We start from the raw sequence: 20,298 nt of genomic DNA on the forward strand, positions 1-20,298 counted from the left end.
GATAACAACCGAACCATAACAACCGTATTACAGAAAATTCGTATCTTTTTGCCTTAACTTACGATCCGACAGGTCAGATAAGATTTTTCACAAGCTCCTATCACAGAAGCAAATCTGATCTTGATTAGGAATCTTATCTTACAGCATCTTTTCTTATCTCAAGTTAGGAAATCTTAACTTGAAGTCGACGATCAACTGTCGTGTCTGCTACCTGGCAACCGACCATACCCACACAGCTGAAACGTAAACACGTAATCAAGCTAGTTAGCCAGACAGCTAACGTTAGGTACCGTTACTGATGTAAACTGTAAAATGTAAAGTCAAATAAAACTAAAGCGCGATAAACTGAGAGTTAAGAATATTGTGTCAGAGCTTTGCGCTGTTTATCAAGAGAGTCGCCGTCTCCAGTTTCAGTCTCCATTTCCCAAAAGCTTTAGCCGAGCGGGCTAACGTTATTCTGCCTAATAAACAGACACATATTCAGCCCTGTCTCCTATTATTACCCCATCACTGTAATATTGTATCTAACGGGTTTTTAACCAACATTGACACCCGAAGGTAATAAGAGGGGATGGTGGAGGTCATGTTTGCAGCATCTGGGGCTTTTAAATGCTGTTTAAAAAAAAAAAAACTCCAGTGAAAGCAGTGTTTTCAGTGTAGATAGATACAGCGTCATGCTGGTTATACTGAACTGAGCTGCCTTCCACTGCTTTTAATAATAGAAACAGACAATTAAACAGAACTTAAGACTTCAGGTGCCAAGTTGCCAAGACAACAAAGCAGATAATATATGATCTCAGACTTATGAGTTTTGTGTTATACAGACCCAGACGTCCACCTCTAAAAGCTCCCTCACAGAAAGTCATAACATTAAAATCATCACGAATACGCAGACTGATGTCTCAGACATTTCTTTATGATGGGTTTAAGAAGGTTTTGGCCCACAATTTTACAATGGATTCATGATGGAGGGACACATGCTGGGTGAAACAGGGCAAAATGGTACACAAAGAAAACTTTTGGATAAAATTAATAAAATGTCTATATTTGTGTTACATATTACCAAGTTTTGATCACCACCACTGTAAAGAAATCTCAGTCTGTTATTACACATCAACACGTTCTGAATGACATCTCAATTATTATTATTTTTTAAAAACACCGTAATTCCCTTTTAAATAATCTCTAATAGATTTGATTATGTGGTTTCTGACACTGTATGGCACACTTATCTATACTCACCGGCCACTTTATTAGGTACCTAGTACCTAGTAAAAGGTTGGACCCCCTTTTGCCTTCAGAACTGCTTTAATTCTTCGTGTCAGACTTTCAACAAGGTGTTGGAAACGTTCCTCAGAGATTTTGGTTGGTTATTTGAGTTCCTGTTGCCTTTCTATCATCTGGAACCAGCCCATTCTCCTCTGACCTCTCACATCAACAAGGCATTTTCGTCCACACAACTGACCGCTCACTGGATATTTCCTCTTTTTCGGACCGTTCTCTGTAAACCCTAGAGATGGTTGTGTGTGAAAATCCCAGCAGATCAGCAGTTTCTGAAATACTCAGACCAGCCCGTCTGGCACCAACAACCACGCCACGTTCAAAGTCCCTTAAATCCCCTTTCCTCCCCGTTCTGATGCTCGGTCTGCACTTCAGCAAGTTGGCCTGACCACCTCTACAGGCCTAAATGCAGTGAGCTGCAGCCGTGTGATTGGCTGATCAGCTATTTGCTTTAACAAGCAACTGAACAGTACAAATGGACAATGTTAGAAATTATAAGTCAGTCCATTTGATATTAAATTCAGTATGATTTAGAAACAATAACTCATTTTTCTTCCGCACTGTGATGGATTTGTGAGTGAAACAGCGTCTGGACAAAGAATATTCAGCTGACGGAAGAAAAATTTAGTCTTTTAAATTACATTTAAAGACCAAACTTGCTTTATGTGAGCCGAGGCATGAAGTAGGCCTAATAACATAGAAACTGTCCATTTTGATTCAGGTGGACTTTAACTTCAAGATTTGAGGCAAGAATGTGACGACTTAAACATTCAGACTGCTTGACGTTAAATTGGTGGCTATAAGTTTCCCTTACTTGTTAGCTACATTAGCTTCTTAACTCCAGTGCACAACTAAAGAAGCAAACTTCGGACACCAAACACGTCTCGGCTGATCAGCTACATTTGGAGTACGGGTGAAAACTGTGTATATTTGATCTGTGGCACAATCGTCGCTTTAAAAAGTCCATTTTATACATAAAACCAATAAAACATCCCCTTTTCCCATTGATAATGCTTGTGTTTGTTCCAAAAACAGCCAGAATTTACTGTTACCATTTTCTGTTTATCTCTGTTTATAATTTCATATTAAACACAGTGGTTTTGTTACTGTGCCTTTAAGGCTGATACATGTAAATGATCTGTTCTGATTAATTCAAAAAGCAGTGTAACTTTAGCATTAATGGGCGGGGCTAAACGGCTCCAGGCTGATATAACAGACGGATTTATGTAAATATGTTGGTTTTCATGACATCCAAAAAAAACCCCAATGAATTAAAAACAGCTCCATGCTTTTTCTACACAGACTGTACAGACAGCTTTGAAACTTGCACAACAAAGCTTACATACTACATCAGCAAGCTCAGTTACCCACGAACCCATGGGCGAAACCACGGGCCGCTCTTCAGACCTACGCGTTTGATGATCACCGGTCGCTTATACGCACTCCTAGCACTGTGGTGTGCACATGCTACCAGTTCCAATGCAGTATGTCTATTTCAGGAGTGCAGCAGGGCAAAGGTAAGCTTAGGTCTCACCTCTGTCTCCCTCAGCCTGGCCTCCAGCGCTGCCCTGGGCCCCTGAGTGTTGTCATTGAGCCTGAGCCTCTCCTGGACGGCCTGCATCCACGACAGGGCGTCCTCGCAGCTCTCCTTGAACTCATTCTGCTCTTGTTGGGTCATGGGCTTGAGGAAGACCTGCCATGAAACACAGCCGATCATCAGTGGCTGCTTTGAGTCACAAAAGAGCCAACTGTCCTTTCAAACAGGCTCTTTTTCTCTGCTTGGAGCTTGGAGAGATCAAGTTCTTACGGACCGAATTCCCGCCTCGGGTTAGTTCTGTTTGGAATTCTCATGACTGTAAATTCCCGGGTAACGAGAAAGACATGTTTTGGAGGAAAGAAATCCCACTAGGCTATGAGCCACTTTCCAGAGTGAGTCACAAACTCCGCCACAAACTCTTGGCACATGTTGGCTTTGAGACCACAGCCTGGAATTCGTATGTTAGTAAATGTGTTTTTCACACTGCAGAAGACAAATAGCAGGTATAACACAACTACTGCTACCAGGATGGCATTAAAGTAAAGACCAGAAACGCTAACAAGGCAGGCGAACACAGCCTGACAAACATCACATTTAAACGTCAAAGCTTTCATTTCTCAGGAAGCTAATTTGATTTAAAAAGTCTCATTTTTAGACGCAGCGAATCATTTTTTCATTTTCAAAATGCCTCGTTTTTACCTCCAGAATGTGACTGCAAGACCATATAGGCAATTAAATACTTTGAAATCTATTAAACGCTTAATGACAGCAAAGCATGAACTGTGACAACATATTACAAGTGACCATATGTGGGAGTAAAGCATATTTCTTTTAATACATCAGTCCATAAAGCTCTAAATAAGAGCACCTCACTTCCCTTTTCTGTATCTCACAGCACATACGCACTTCAACACACTGAAAATGTATTTACACATACGCTGCAGTTTAAAAGCTTGGAATTCCTTGTCATATTAATATTAATATAATAATAAATTAATATTAATATTAAGTGATACTTTATTAATCCCACAAACGGGGAAATCCCACCTCCGCATTTAACCCATCCGTGAAGCGAAACACCACATACACACTAGTGAACACACACACACTAGGGGGCAGTGAGCACACTTGCCCGGAGTGGTGGGCAGCCCTATCCAAGGCACCCGGGGAGCAGTTGGGGGTTAGGTGTCTTGCTCAAGGACACCTCAGTCATGGACTGTCAGCTCTGGGGATCGAACCGGCAACCTGTCGGTCACAGGGCCAGTTCCCTAACCTCCAGCCCACGACTGCCCCTCACAGGGCCAAAAATATTAATATTTTGTTAGTATTTTATTACAAAAGTAATATCCAAATCCACATTTAAATACGGATTTAAGCAGTAGAAAAACATTAGGAAGGTGTTTTTAGATGCTTTATTATATATTTCAGGATTTCTGTGAAAAGGAGGTGAAAAATGGTAAATAATATCCTGTAATTATCTATTTTCATTATTAGAATTTATTAGAAATTCTGGATATTAATTTAATTAGAACTTACTTTTCAATGTTATACAGCTCGGATATTTCGGAATCATCTACAGCTCCGTTCATCTAACATGTCTTCATTTCTATAAACAGCTTTCAAATGTACTACTTATGATTTTATATGATTGTAACTAAGAATAAGTCCGTGTTATTTATATACTCTTTGTAACTGGATATGATGTAATTATACACAACACTGACTGTACATGTTTTATATTACTTGTATATTGCATGTACGTATGCATGCACACACTGAAAGCCCTGAGATTAATTGTTTAAATAATCAAATTATAATTATTATTTTCTAGCACTTAGTTTCCGTCACCTAATCCAGACAAGCCGCTTTTATGGTCTGGTTGAAAATTCAAATGTATTTATTTTACTGGTTAGAACTCAAAAAGACAAGCAGTGGGGAGAGAGCAGGGTGGAGTCACCCAGAATTCATAGCGAGTTAGTTGATTTCAGATGTCGTTTTCAAACAAACAACACATCCACGTTTTATACTTGAGAACTGAGAAAGTAAAAGAAGATGGGAACCAAAACAAACAACACACTGGTTTCAAACAAACAAAACGTTCATGTTTCTACTTAAAACAAATACTTCTGGTGGAACAATCAACTGAACAAGTTTTATTCAACTCAAAAAATGACCGTTTGAAAAAAAAAAATCATCCATTCAAAGTATTTATTTAGGTTGAATAAAAATAGTTAATTTACTTGTTACCACATGAAGTCATTTTTTTAAGATCTACTTTTTAAAATGGATCTGACAGCCACTTTTTCTAATGTGCGAGTGCGCATATATATATATATATATAGATAGATAGATAGATACATCGCTGTTGTCGGAAGAAAACCTTGTATCTTCAGAATAATAATTGTACAGGAGAAGGAAAAAACCCACTGTACTTTTAATGTAAGTCAATGGAACCAGAATTTTTTCCAAGTAATTTTGGGCTGTTTGGTTTGGTCCTTTCAACATGAAATTTTGAGACACTGTAAAGGACAACAGGTATTTTTAAATTGTGCCAAAAGCTGAAAAATGACAAAAGTTGAGATACGAGGTTTTATATATGTGCAGTATATATATATGCATGCATGTGTGTGCGTGTGTGTGGTGCTGTTGTCTGAACAAAACCTTGTTGTCCATTTTTGTTGTTTATCAGTTTTTTTGGACAGAATCTGAAAATACACGTTTTATTTATATAAGCATTAATGTTTAGTGTGTCTGGGCTGAGTGATCAGTTTGGCTGGAACAAAACAACTTAAATAACTGCAAATTCAGTCGTTTTTATTATTAACTTAACAATAATGGCGTGGTCACCTGGACACAAAAGCTTAAGCTGAAACAGATTGTGCAAAGTACACTTACTGTTCGTTTAACTGAAAGGCTCGAGTGTTGAGTGTATATTTAACTCTATGTGTAATTTCACACAACTTTAAAAATAATTGTTTTAAAAACGGGGCAGAAAGATGAACTGCTTTCATGTCTAAATCGCCTTTGTTGATCATTTATTCTAAAATAAATGTCGTCTTATGTCGCATTTAAGTTTTAAATGCAGGAAATGGCCTTTAATGTCACACATACAGGTTGTGCTGTATATGTGACATCACAACCATCATGTCTAACGGTCAGACTGGCGCACTCAGTGCTCGAGCCTAAAAAAAGAGTATTCTGGTCTTCTTGGCCTCAAATCAGGCCTAGAGGTTATTTATTATTAACCTCTTAAATTCCTTGGAACCACTGGTGGTTCCATAATGCACTTCATCATGTTCTTCATAACGTTCATATTCCATAAGCTCCATTCAGAAGCTGGGCGTCGTGTGAGGCTGTAGCTCTTCTCTCCAGTCTAATAGACGGTGACGTCATTTTAAACCCTTATAATAAAAGAAGCTGAACTTTGTTTTTCTACTGAAAGTCGACCCGTTTTTCCCCAAATCTGGGCTCTAAACTATAAACAGACGGCGTCTCTTCAGTGATCTGCTCTGGAAACATCACTTTTATAGAATAACACAAAGAGCGACGCAGATTTTTGGCTTTCAGCTGTAAATTGTGAGCATATAGTGATATGTGGAGATCATAAACACACGTTCTGATAATTTGAGGGAACTTTTACAATAAATAAATAAATAAAAATGCACATTTATTTCATGCACTTACTGAACAATCTGCTTTACAATTTGGTCACTTAAATTCAGATGGACAAACCAAAATATACCCTGGATAATAAGAGGCCGTAAAAGGGACTGCAATTAACTCACAATTGCAATATTGGTCAGAAAAATCACAATATTTCCCCCAAATCGCCCAGCCCTATTCAAAACTCACTGGAGGTAACCAGCTACCTCTAATTATTTATATATATATATATATATATATATATATATATATATATATATATATATATATATATATGTATATATATTGCCCTCCACCATACCACCCCCCCATCGGAGGACTATTGAAACTTAATTTTTATTTGTGATGCATTAATGAGAGGACATATAAGCAAAAACAAACAGGTAGATGGACAAAAACAAACAAGAAAATAAAGAAAAAAGAACCTAAGATTATAAATAATAACAACAACAATAATAATAATAGTAATAGAAAGAATAATGGACTTGATGAAAGGCACCATTAACATTACCAGGAGTGTCGTAAGAATTAGATTTGTTGTATACGGATAGGAATTCAGTGTGTGTGTGTGTGTGTGTGTGTGTGTGTGTGTGTGTGTGTTAAAGGGGGGGGAGTCTGATGTATAAATGATGAATGATTGTACAAAGTAGTTTAAACCTCTAATATTTTGAGTAAACATAACTGGTCAGAGTTACTAGTATAGGAGGAGAGTGGCATGTGAATGCGAAGGAAGTGAAACCCCTTCGTGCATTCGGCTCAAATCTCCATCTACTGTCTCAGTTCTTGAGCAGACAGAGACCTGATTTTTCTCCTTCATCTTCAGGATCTCCCAGATTTCCAAACCAAGCTCTGCGCAGCCAGCTTGATTTGCATGTCAGTTGGAGCAGTGAGTGAACGGCGGTTAATGACTTTGCTCTATTTCAGGACCCAGTCTACGTTAAACCCCCTTCCTCGGTCGTCATGTCACGGAAAACAGGCAAAACACAGACCCGAACTGGCTCGGACTTACACTACGGTAAAGACTTTTAAACGAGGCTGAACTTGTCTTCCTATTCGCCAGCCTCTCGCAAAACATTGTTCCGTTCCACCTTAAATGGGCCAGCAGTTACATTGCGGCGCCCCGGCCGCCAGAACGTAACTGCTGCACCATTTAAGGTGGAACGGGAAATTCGAAAAAGAAGCTGGCGAATAAAAATAAGACGCTGACTTTAGCTTCGGCGACTTTAGGAGGACCAGTAAACACATTCTGACGCGAAGCACAGCAGATGGAAGGAATAGCGCTACTTACTGCCGCGAGTTCATGAGAAATAAGAGTGAAATCGACCTTCGGCGCCTCCGGAGCGTAAACTTGTGTTGACAGGCCTCTCGGATTTGCCCAGGCGAGAGCAGCCGATCCGCCGAGAAACCGATCAGCGTGACGCGAATTCGAATTCAAAACGAGCGAATAGGCGATCAGTGCGTAACATTTTTATGTTTATTTATTATTATTTTTTTTTACAAACATTGCATTCGTCAACACATATTATTGAATTAACTCATGCATGTAACTTATATAAATAGCTAAAAAAAATGAAAATAAAAAGATTTCTGGTAAAAAAAAAAATTAGGGAGAAATATTTTCTGCTTCTCTTTTTTCTTTCTTCCTTTTTATACCTTTACTAAAGATATTTGTTTTTGTTACGCATCCTTGTAATTAGTCTGACCTCTAAATGAACACATTTTATATGAGGTATCACTGATTATTTGTAATATGTGTATAATGTCGTACTAGTTACGGTGTGCTTGCCTGTGTGAGCTGTGGATGTGTGCTTAATCTGCTTGGTATTTCACAAGAACCTATATGCATGTTTCAAACACGTAACTTGACACAGTAACTGTAAGGCCTTTGTTTCTACAGGTTTGTATTATCGCAATAAAAAGGTGTGAATTATTATTGTTATTAATAGTAGTAATAATAGTACTACTACTAGTAATAATACTAGTAATAGTGGTAGTAGTAGTGTTAGTAGTAGTGGTAGTAGTAATAATGGTGGTAGTGGTAGTAGTAGTAGAAGTAGTAGGAGTAGGAGTAGTGGTAGCAGTGGTAATAGTAGTAGTGATGGTAGTAGTAATAGTAATAGGGGTAGTAGTAGTGGTAGTAGTAATAATGGTGGTAGTAGTAGTAGTAGTAGTAGTAGTAGTGGTGGTGATGGTAGTCGTAGTGCTATTGGTGGTAGTAGTGGTGATGGTAGTAGTAGTATTGGCAGGAGTAGTAGTAGTGGTGGCGGTAGTAGTGGTGGTAGTGGTAGTAGTAGTGGTGGTGGTAGTAATAGTAATGGTGGTGGTAGTAGTCGTGGTGGTGGTGGTGGTGGTAGTCGTAGTGATGGTGGTGGTGGTGGTGGTGTTAGTACTCTCTTTTTTTTCTCTTCTTTTTAATTAGAACATTTTGATGTAATATGTAAACACTTTCAAAGTATTTTAAATTTTTTTAAAAATTATGTAAAACTTTAAAAAAGGCCATATATGAAAAACTACCTGCAAAAACAGGAAATACGAACACATTTATATATATATATATATATATATATATATGTGTGTGTGTGTGTGTGTGTGTGTGTGTGTGTGTATAAAGGCAGTTTGCTCTGTAGTTACTGAGTAATAAGCCTTGGTGTGTAATAAACCTGGGATTTTAAGGGGCTAACTCTAAGGGAGCAGAAAATGGTCATGTAGAAATTAATTGGTGGATAAAAACATATTGAAGAGTTGAAGTGAAGCTCTGTTATGTTTGCCTTTTTCATCTGTCATGTTTGCTTTTACTTAGAATATGTATCAGAGTGTGTTTATGGTTTTCACCAGTGGTGGACAGTAACTGAGTAACTGAGTAAATGTAATTAGTATTTTTTTGTGTATCTGTACTGAAGTTTCTCCATTCTGGGTGATTTTTTGAGTTTATGTTTATGAACAGAGGCCCACAGGAGGTAAAGGAGCTCATCTGTGATCCTGAGTTTAAAGCCAGTTTTTATTCAACTTAAACTTGGAACTAAGTTGTAAATAAATCTGAAACTGAAACTTTGCTTGTGTGTAAAAAGTGATTTCAGAGCCACTCGGTTCTCCCTGATGGAAACTGTTTACCTTCAGTGTTTTGTGCTTCTGATCATTTTAATAGACGTCAGCGTCACTAATTAATGACGTTCTATTAAAAGACTGGTTTACCAAGAGAGACGCTGGAGGACTTTCACCTGAAATGAGTTCATGAAGCCAGTCTGGTTATAAAAATGATAACAGGACATCAGAGCCAGAATTACTCTTTTAGTACTTTTACTTTATACTTAAGTACATTTGAAGGTAAATACTTTAGTACTTTTACTCAAGTGGAGGTCTAAAGGGAGGAGCTTCTACTTTTACTGGAGGAATATTTTACCTTGGGGGTCTCTACTTTAACTCAAGTTCATGATTTCTGTACTTCGTCCACCACTGTTATTCGCTTAAAGTTAGAAATTCTGAGGTGTTATTATCTGTGGAGAAACTGAAAGCTTCAGCCATGGGGCTGGTAAGGGAAGGCCAGGATGAGGCCTTCAGCTTCTCCTAGCCTCAAAACATTCTATCATATACTGTCTGTTCATGTTGTTTATACTAACATCTTCCTAGGCTGTGGGACTTGAGCCGCCCACTGAGGTCAGGAGTGGGTGATACACAAACCCTGTGTCTTTGTGAATAAAGCTGAGTCTGTTAAACTGCATTCTGTGTGTGTGTGTGTGTGTGTGTGTGTGTGTGTGTGTGTGTGTGCTTCTCTGACTCCTGAAGCTTTGTTCTGCGAAAGACACCCGGAGCTCAAATGCAAGCAAAGGCAGAAGGGCCTAGGTATGACTGAAACGGGTAAATGATGCCTGTTTTGGTGCCTGCATTGGTTCATGCACTGCCTAACACTGTCACTTCAGCACTACCACTTGAGTGGGCGGGGCATGTGATGACATCACAAATACTACAATTTCAAAATGGGCTGTTTTTGCAGCTTAGATTCCACATATTGACCGTATGAAAGTGAAAATGACCAAATGTACATACTACATCAACCTCCAAAAAAAGCGGGAAAACATTAATTTTCAGTTATATGGGCCCTTTAATCTTTTACTCTATTCTTGTTACGTTCGCTCTCTGTATATATTGTCATTCTGTTCTCAGACCTATGTTCCATTCCATCTCCTTCTCTTAGGCTGCGCCTAAACGGTCGGCTGAGACGTTCTTTCCTCTCTGCTTTCCCGGTCTGACTGTGCCTGATCCGTAGCTCATGGCCTCAGTGCACATAATAGCAGAGCTGACAAACATGTGAATCCGTATGGCTTGTAGATCAGGCTGAAAATAAGAGTAAAAGAGGAAAGGAAGCAGACAGGAAGGGAAGTTTGGCTGAGTCACTGGTCGGTTTGATATTAATAACTGCAGAAGAGAGCAAATCAGTGTAAAACGCAACTCGGACACTTGAACTTGTAACTGGGGCGATTTAAATGCATTCATTTTCTCTTAATTCATTTCAAACCCGTTTAGACAGAGAACAGCAGAACATCCACCTTTCTGGCATGAAGCTTGAATGCTGAGCGCCTCAGACTGCCAGTTAGATGTGATGGTTGTGATGTCACATATACAGAACATGGGTGTTTTGCAGCTTCTGATTGGTCCAGCCCATCTGCATTTCCCCTTTAACACTTGTCGAGACAACATTGTTGATAATGTTTGGGTGGTGGATCATTATCAGCACTGCAGTAACGCTGACGTGGTGGTGGTGTGTTTTAGTGTGTGCTGTGCTGGTCTGAGTGGATCAGACACATCAGTGTTGCTGGAGTTCTTAAACGCCTCAGTGTCACTGCTGGACTGAGAACAGTCCACCAACCACAAATATCCAGCCAACAGCGTCCTGTGACCACTGATGAAGGACTAGAGGACGACCAACACAAACTGTGCAGCAGCAGATGAGCTGTCGTCTCTGACTTTACATCTACAAGGTGGACCGACAAGGTAGGAGTGTCTAATAGAGTGGACAGTGAGTGGACACAGTGTTTAAAAGCTCTAGCAGCACTGCTGTGTCTGATCCACTCAGACCAGCACAACACACACTAACACACCACCACCACATCAGTGTTACTGCAGAGCTGAGAACGATCCACCACCCAAATAGTACAATGAGCGTAGAAATAAGCAGGCAGTCTGAACTCGGTGAAGCAAGTCTCTTCTGAGGATGTGAGTGAACGATCTACTGTTGTCGTTATATTTCATTAGTATCGTGTTGATTTTACATTTGAGACCTAAACATTGAGCCGGACTTTCTTTATGAGGCTGTGCGTGTAACGTTAATATGTAAAGACGTGTGATGTCTGTGATCTGAAGTAGAAGTGTGAGGGTTTGAATTCAGCTCGAGACTCATTTGTGCGAGAAGCATCAAAAATAAACGAGAAGGCAGATTTTTATAAGTGCTTCCGCATCTGCTGTGAGGATTGTGTGCCTGTTTTATTTATTCATTTGTAGTAATTTGCTTTCAGATGTGAAGCTCTTTCTGCCTCAGAGATGCAGTTCAGTGCTCTTATTAAAGCATTTCTGTGCAGATGTTGTTGTGTTTGTCAGTAAAATAAATATGTACAAAGAAAGCTGTATCTCTTAGAAGAGTAATGGTCCATTTATATGAGTTTATATTATAGGTACCGGCTATGAGTCTGTTTCTCAGACAGTTTCTCCACTTTCTCCTTCTCCTTCTCCTTCTCCTTCTCCTTCTCCTTCTCCTTATTCGTCCTCCTTTATTGTGCTGCACATATTGCACTTTCTGCATACCTCATTGCGCATCTTGCACATCTGGACACTGGACACTTTATTGGGTACAATATATGCACATATTTGTTTATTCATTCTGTGGTCATTATACGCCATCATCTGTAAATTTTTTATACAGTCAATATTGCACTGCATCCCTCATCTCAGGTTATAGATATTATCACGGACTGTGGTATTCTTTTCTATTTGTATATATGCCTGTAGATTGGATCTAGTTTATTTATTCTTGTTATATGTCTACACCCATTTACGGTTACTGTATAGTGTTGTGTGTCTGCTACTGGCTGCTAAATTTCCTTCGGGATCAATAAAGTATCTATCTATCTATCTATCTATCTATCTATCTATCTATCTATCTATCTATCTATCTATCTATCTATCTATCTATCTATTTGTCTATCTATCTATCTATCTATCTATCTATCTATCTATCTATCTATCTATCTATCTATCTGTCTGTCTGTCTGTCTGTCTGTCTGTCTGTCTGTCTGTCTGTCTATCTATCTATCTATCTATCTATCTATCTATCTATCTATCTATCTATCTATCTATCTATCCAAGTATCTATTTGTCTGTCCCTCTCTCTGTCTATCTATCTGTCTGTCTGTCTGTCTGTCTGTCTATCTATCTATCTATCTATCTATCTATCTATCTATCTATCTATCTATCTATCTATCTATCTATCTATCTATCTATCTGTCTGTCTGTGTGTCTATCTATCTATCTATCTATCTATCTATCTATCTATCTATCTATCTATCTATCTATCTATCTATCTATCTGTCTGTCTGTCTGTCTGTCTATCTATCTATCTATCTATCTATCTATCTATCTATCTATCTATCTATCTATCTATCCAAGTATCTATTTGTCTGTCTCTCTCTGTCTATCTATCTATCTATCTATCTATCTATCTATCTATCTATCTATCTATCTATCTATCTATCTATCTGTCTGTCTGTCTGTCTGTCTGTCTGTCTGTCTGTCTGTCTGTCTGTCTGTCTATCTATCTATCTATCTATCTATCTATCTGTCTGTCTGTCTGTCTATCTATCTATCTATCTATCTATCTATCTATCTATCTATCTATCTATCTATCTATCTATCTATCTCTCTGTCTGTCTGTCTGTGTGTCTATCTATCTATCTATCTATCTATCTATCTATCTATCTATCTATCTGTCTGTCTGTCTGTCTGTCTGTCTGTCTATCTATCTATCTATCTATCTATCTATCTATCTATCTATCTATCTATCTATCTATCTATCTATCCAAGTATCTATTTGTCTGTCTCTCTCTGTCTATCTATCTATCTATCTATCTATCTATCTATCTATCTATCTATCTATCTATCTATCTATCTATCTATCTATCTGTCTGTCTGTCTGTCTGTCTGTCTGTCTGTCTGTCTGTCTGTCTGTCTATCTATCTATCTATCTATCTATCTATCTGTCTGTCTGTCTGTCTGTCTGTCTGTCTGTCTATCTATCTATCTATCTATCTATCTATCTATCTATCTATCTATCTATCTATCTATCTCTCTGTCTGTCTGTCTGTGTGTCTATCTATCTATCTATCTATCTATCTATCTATCTATCTATCTATCTATCTATCTATCTATCTATCTATCTGTCTGTCTGTCTGTCTGTCTGTCTGTCTGTCTGTCTATCTATCTATCTATCTATCTATCTATCTATCTATCTATCTATCTATCTATCTATCTATCTATCCAAGTATCTATTTGTCTGTCTCTCTCTGTCTATCTATCTATCTATCTATCTATCTATCTATCTATCTATCTATCTATCTATCTGTCTGTCTATCTGTCTGTCTGTCTGTCTGTCTGTCTGTCTGTCTATCTATCTGTCTGTCTGTCTGTCTGTCTGTCTGTCTGTCTGTCTATCTGTCTGTCTGTCTGTCTGTCTGTCTGTCTGTCTGTCTGTCTGTCTGTCTATAACGTCACTGTCGGAATAAAAATGTGCAGAGCAGCTCGTCATCATTTGCGTCCCGCTGCACTGACAGCATAAGTACTCGAATGGACTTGTTTTTAACCCTATTAGAGTCGCCCTGAAATCACAATGGACCCTTTTCACTTTGTTTATTCTGTCCTGATCGTACGATTCATCATATCACATCATTTAAAAGAGGAAATTCTCGTTTTCCTTTCATTTTCCATCAAAGTGTAATGACTTCTGCTCCGCCTCCAAAACATCTCCCGATTTTTTTAGATGTGGAACAAAACAATTTTAACCAATAATATCATTTTTACGTCTCCATCCCATAACCCCCACCTATCATCACCCAGCTACCTCAGAGACCCTCACAAATTCATCACAGTAAATTCAGTACTAAACTGAACCCTCTTGTCACTGGGGTGGGACCCTCAAGGCTCCATCTCAGTCCATTCAGTCAGGGAACATAACTGAACCATAATCCACTGAAATGATGTGTTCTAAGCTGGACTGACTCCACACACCCCGCCTCGCCTCGCCTCCAGGCTTTTACTCTACTGCTCTGTTTTAAAACATTCGGTTATGAAAAGGAACAAATACCAACTTTTCACCTGGAGAAACTGATTTAAGGGTCACAATCAGACCTTAGAACCACTGGAGAACCTTTGAGGGAACATTTACACTGTTTCTACCTTGATGAATGAAAACCATACCTGCACAGAACCTTCATTTCTCACAGTGTATGGAAGGAGATATGATTTCCCATTAACGTTGACTGTGATGCTGGGAATATTACACATTTCTTTCTTCCATATATCTTCCATATATATATATATATATATATAGACATATGGAAGATATATGGAAGAATATGGGATAGGATCCAGCTCCCCCCTGCGACCCTGAGGGAGAAGCGGCTTAGAAAATGTGTGTGTGTGTGTGTGTGTGTGTGTGTGTGTGTGTGTGTGTGTGTGTGTGTGTGTGTGTGTGTGTGTGTGTGTGTTTATATATATCTATTCTGTGCTTGCCTGAGCACAAATCTGAAGATTTTTTTTTTAAAATCAAACCATATGGCACTTGTATGAATTATATCAAGTTCATCTTTTCCTCACAAGATTACACATTTTAAGCAAAACAACAAGCAATCTCAAATTAGTTCTGAATGAAAGTATATAAAAGTACATGGTATCAAAAAGAATGGAAATGCTAGATTTTCATGTGAGGTATTTATAGAACATTACTCATTTAGGGTATTCATAAGGGTAGCACTGTCGCCTCACAGCAAGAAGGGCCTGGGTGCAATTCCCCGGCTGGGCAGCCACAGTTTGCAGGTTCTCTCTGTGCCTACTTGGTTTCCTACAGTCAGGCTAACTGGAGATGCTAAATTGCCCCTAGGGGTTAGTGTCTGTGTATCTGCCCTGTCATGAACTGGCAACCTGTCCAGGGTTTTTAAGGCTTTCCACCCAATGACCATTTGGATAGGCTCCAGCGCCCCCTGTTTGTTTTTAGTGTCTATTTAAATGCACATCGGAGGTTAGGGAACTGGCCCTGTGACCGGAAGGTGGCTGGTTCAATCCCCCAGTGCTGACAGTCCACGACTGAGGTGTCCTTGAGAAAGACACCTAACCCCCAATTGCTCCCTGGGTGCCGTGGATAGGGCTGCCCACCGCTCCGGGCAAGTGTGCTCACTGCCCCCTAGTGTATGTGTGTATTCACTAGTTTCACTTCACGGATGGGTTCAGTGCAGAGATGGAATTTCCTTGTTTGAGGGATTAAAACAAGAAACACTTAACTTTTGACAGCTGACCAATCAACATCAAGGACAGCTTCTCTCTGGTCCCCACTGGATGGAAAGCTACAGCTGGCCGTTTATGAGCACCCAGAGCTGCACGACACCCTGCATGAAGATGAACACAAACTGAAGGTGAAAAAAAAAGAGTTTTAAATTTCTTTCTTTGTCAGTGTGATGTGATTATCACTCCTCTCTGTCTGTTGTCGTCTCTCAGATCTCTTTCTCATGTTTACCTGTTTGTGAATCAAACGTGTTAACTTGTCCCCTTAAGAAATGTTACCTTTAAGCATGAGCCTTGGAGCACTTCGCACTTAAAAAGTGTCGCCTGAACACAAACTCACACTGTATTTTGTTAATATGATGCTTAAAAAACCTTTTGAAATGAGAATATAAGTTTATTAAGATAGTACAACAATAAGTTTCGTTCTTTCGTTGGGCGAGGGGGGTGGGATATCTTTGACCTGCGGGCCACATGACCAGCAAGGATTTCAATACATCAGATTTGAGTAAGCCTTTAAAGTTAAATGGGTTATTCTCCATTTGGAGGGGAAACACCGTCACAGGGGTTTCAGGGCTTTAAAAGAAGCTTGAAATATCAGGTACAGCTCCAAAGGTGGGTATGTACATTTACACAGTTGACCTAAGATTAAATAATATTTTTACCCTTATGATTTCTCTGATTTTTCTTCTTTTATCCTGTTTCATATTCGCTCCGAATATGTGAAACAACTCATCGCAAAACCTATTTTCAACATTTGAGAAACCATTTTTAATATAGAACAATATTCTTAAGGTTTAACTTAGAAATTTACAAAAAACAGAGGCCTGAGAAGGTGAGTCACTAACCCTATTTAATTAATTTATTAATAATTCTGTTCATCAGGCTGCTAGTAACTTCTATGCGTCACCAGTTTTATGTGCCTTAATGGCTGGGTTATTAAAATCTTGTCAAAATAATCCCATAAATATCATTTTTCTTACTGATTTTGATACAAAATCCTCAATTTTAACTAGAATGTCAATGGAGTCGCCGTCACTGGAGTAACATGGTATTCATACAACACCAGTGACTGTAGAATGTGTTTGGAATTAAACTCCTTTATGCATGGGTGATAATACGAGATGTTAACGGACATAAAAGATGATGAAAGAAACTGAAAAGGATGAAAGAAACTGATTTTTTTTTACTTATCCACCTGAATTCCCACTCCAAATGGAGAACAGCCCAAATAAAGAGTAGTTAGATAGTAGCTGGATAGAGTTAGTGTCAGTGCTCGGGATCAGCAGATCAGGAGGTATCAGTATCAGAAGGGTAGACGTGGCACCCCAAACCTCATCAAATCTCATTGTGTATCAGCAAAATGTCTTGAAGTGGGACATATTTGTCATATCGGTGACCTACTGCATGCACTCTGAGCACAAGCAAGGGGAGATGATATGAACAGAAGCTGTCACTGAGCATTTAACCCTTGTCTGTGCGGTCTGTGCGGCTCATTTTTAATGTGTACCAAAAGGAAAAAATGATGTGATTTAATATAATTTCATCCTCAGATTCTTGGTCTTTGCTCATTTTCTGTGAAGAGCATATAAAATAACCTTCACTCTGTTCACCCCCCACACATTTATATTACACATGTGGTGTTGGGCTGAACCTGCGGGGAGTAAAAGTGTGGAGGTGCTGTGTCCTTCACTCTGTTCTCCTCCTACATGGCCTGCTGTTAGTGTGTGTGTGTGTGTGTGTGTGTGTGTGTGTGTGTGTGAGTGTGTGTGTGTGTGAGTGTGTGTGAGTGTGTGTGTGTGAGGGTGGACAACATGGACAGGCTGCTGACTGGCTACAGCTGCTAAAGGAGAACCCTACGCTGGCCACTTGTGATATTTTAAACATCTGGTATTTTTACATAAACATTTATGGCTGTATTGATTTAAAAAAGTGTGGTGGGTCCACCAGACCACTGAGTAACACACACATTACCACCACACACGGGTTAAAGGACCCATGTCAGGGAAAACTGCATGCTCCTTGTTTTTGTAAATAGAAAGAGTTTGATGTAATGTTTAGAACTGTTTTATTTTCTAGTTTTCTGTTCTTTTTCCTTTGTTTTAAGTTGTTATTCATTGTTAAGCAGTAATAATGCTGAAGTCAATTACATTCTGTTCTCATGGTTTGAACAATAAGAACAAATGGCCTTTACAACCCTCCTTAAGGGGGATCAGGCCTTCCTGGGATAGAACCCTGTTTTACGACACTAAGGTATTTACAATGGGATCCCTGAGTGAGAGTCCCTGAGAAAGCAGAGTCAGACAGGATCTGAGACACTGAGAACACTGACTTCAGTTTTACAATTGGAGTGTGGAGTCAATGGCAAAGCATAAATGTGTGTCTGAGCTTTTGTTCAGACTGAAGATTAGCAGAGATGGACAGAGCTCTCTTCAGTTAAATCACATTTTCTGAAAACCCTTGTCTCCCGACTCTGTCTGTGGCAAGATCAAAGCTTTACATCAGTACTCGAAGGTTTCAAACCGTACCTTTCACTCCTCCACTCATACAGTTCATATATGGAGACTAAGCTGCAAAAACACCCTGTTTTAAATTCATTGTTCTTGTGATGTGACTAGAACCAGCACATTTACATACACTATATTGTCAAAAGTATTCGCTCGTCTGCCTTCACATGTTTATGAATTTGAGTGACATCCCATTCTTAGTCCATAGGGTTTAATATGATGTCGGCCCACCCTTTGCAGCTATAACAGCTTCAACTCTTCTGGGAAGGCTTTCCACAAGGGTTAGGAGTGTTTATGGGACTTTCTGACCGTTCTTCCAGTAGCACCTTTGTGAGGTCAGACACTGATGTTGGACGAGAAGGCCTGGCTCACAGTCTCCACTCTGATTCATCCCAAATGTGTTCTATGGGGTTGAGGTCAGGACTCTGTGCAGGCCAGCCAAGTTCTTCCACACCAAACTGGCTCATCCACGTCTTTATAGACCTGCTTTGTGCACTGGTGCGCAGTCATGTTGGAGCAGGAAGGGGCCGTCCCCAAACTGTTCCCACAAAGTTTGGAGCACGAAATTGTCCAAAATCTCTTGGAGTTGAAGCTTTAAGAGTTCCTTTCACTGGAACTAAGGGGCCGAGCGAAACTCCTGAAAAACACCCCCACACCATAATCCCCCCTCCACCAAACTTTACACTCGGCACAATGCAGTCAGACAAGTACCGTCTCCTGGCAACCGCCAAACCCAGACTCGTCCATCGGATTTCCAGATGGAGAAGCGTGATTGGTCACTCCAGAGACCACGTCTCCACTGCTCTAGAGTCCAGTGGCGGCGCTTTACACCACTGCATTCCACGCTTTGCATTGCGCTTGGTGATGTAAGGCTTGGATGCAGCTGCTCGGCCATGGAAACCCATTCCATGAAGCTCTCTACGCTGTTCTTGAGCTGATCTGAAGGACACATGAAGTTTGGAGGTCTGTAGTGATTGACTCTGCAGAAAGTTGGTGACCTCTGCGCACTATGCCCCGCACGGTACCACACTGGAATTCACTGAGCTCCTGAGAGCGACCCATTCTTTCACTAATGTCTGTAGAAGCAGTCTGCAGGCCTAGGGGCTCGGCTTTATACACCTGTGGCCACGGAAGTGTTTGGAACACCTGAATTCAATGATTTGCATGGGTGAGCGAATACATTTGGAAATATAGCATGCCGTTTTAGCCTGCAGCAGTTTAGCTCCGCCCAGAACAGAGCTTATTTACATATAGTAAAGTCTCAAAGGCACAAACCCACAAACACTGTTTAAAGGTTGAAAGACAATCACGTAAAATTAATTTTCTAAATGTAGAATGAATTCTTTTGGAATATAAAACCAAACAAACTAAATGGACTTTGGAGGAGAAATAGAATGCAGTAGAAATGCAGGACATGGGCCCTTTAAAACTGCACATAAGGCAGGTTAAAGTGTACAAAAGAAGTTCAAGCACTTTTCAACAAGGATGAAATGCGGTTTTGTGCTGCCTAGAAGAAAAAGCTCTGAAATCAGCTGTAACAGTAAATCAACGAGTTTATAGAGGGAGAAAATGTGCTGACGGAAAATCTGTATTCTGCCTGCATGCGCGTCGCTAAGTAACAGAGCGAGGAACCTTCCATCAGATTTATTTGAAACACTCAAATAAGAAATGTATGCTGTATAAATACACATAAAGACACCAAACACAACAGAGGAGGTCCCGTCTGCTTCAGCAGGAACGCGACGCAGTACATCAGTGATCCAGCTAATTTAA

At 39.6% G+C, this 20,298-nt stretch overlaps 1 protein-coding gene across 1 annotated transcript in view; it reads right to left on the minus strand.

Annotated features, from left to right (window-relative positions):
- The window catches only part of syne3 (spectrin repeat containing, nuclear envelope family member 3), a 58,064-nt gene extending 50,187 nt beyond the window's left edge, over window positions 1-7,877 (minus strand). The window contains exons 1-2 of the mRNA XM_017711280.2: window positions 7,770-7,877; window positions 2,816-2,974 (exon numbers count right to left, since the gene is read on the minus strand). Of these exons, the coding sequence (XP_017566769.2) occupies window positions 2,816-2,959 (144 nt within the window). The 5' untranslated portion in view covers window positions 2,960-2,974; window positions 7,770-7,877. The remainder of the gene's footprint in view (window positions 1-2,815; window positions 2,975-7,769) is intronic.
- Between the last annotated feature and the right edge of the window lie 12,421 nt (window positions 7,878-20,298).

The sequence above is a fragment of the Pygocentrus nattereri genome, chromosome 10 (genome assembly GCF_015220715.1).
Source record: "Pygocentrus nattereri isolate fPygNat1 chromosome 10, fPygNat1.pri, whole genome shotgun sequence".
Lineage (NCBI taxonomy): Eukaryota > Metazoa > Chordata > Actinopteri > Characiformes > Serrasalmidae > Pygocentrus > Pygocentrus nattereri.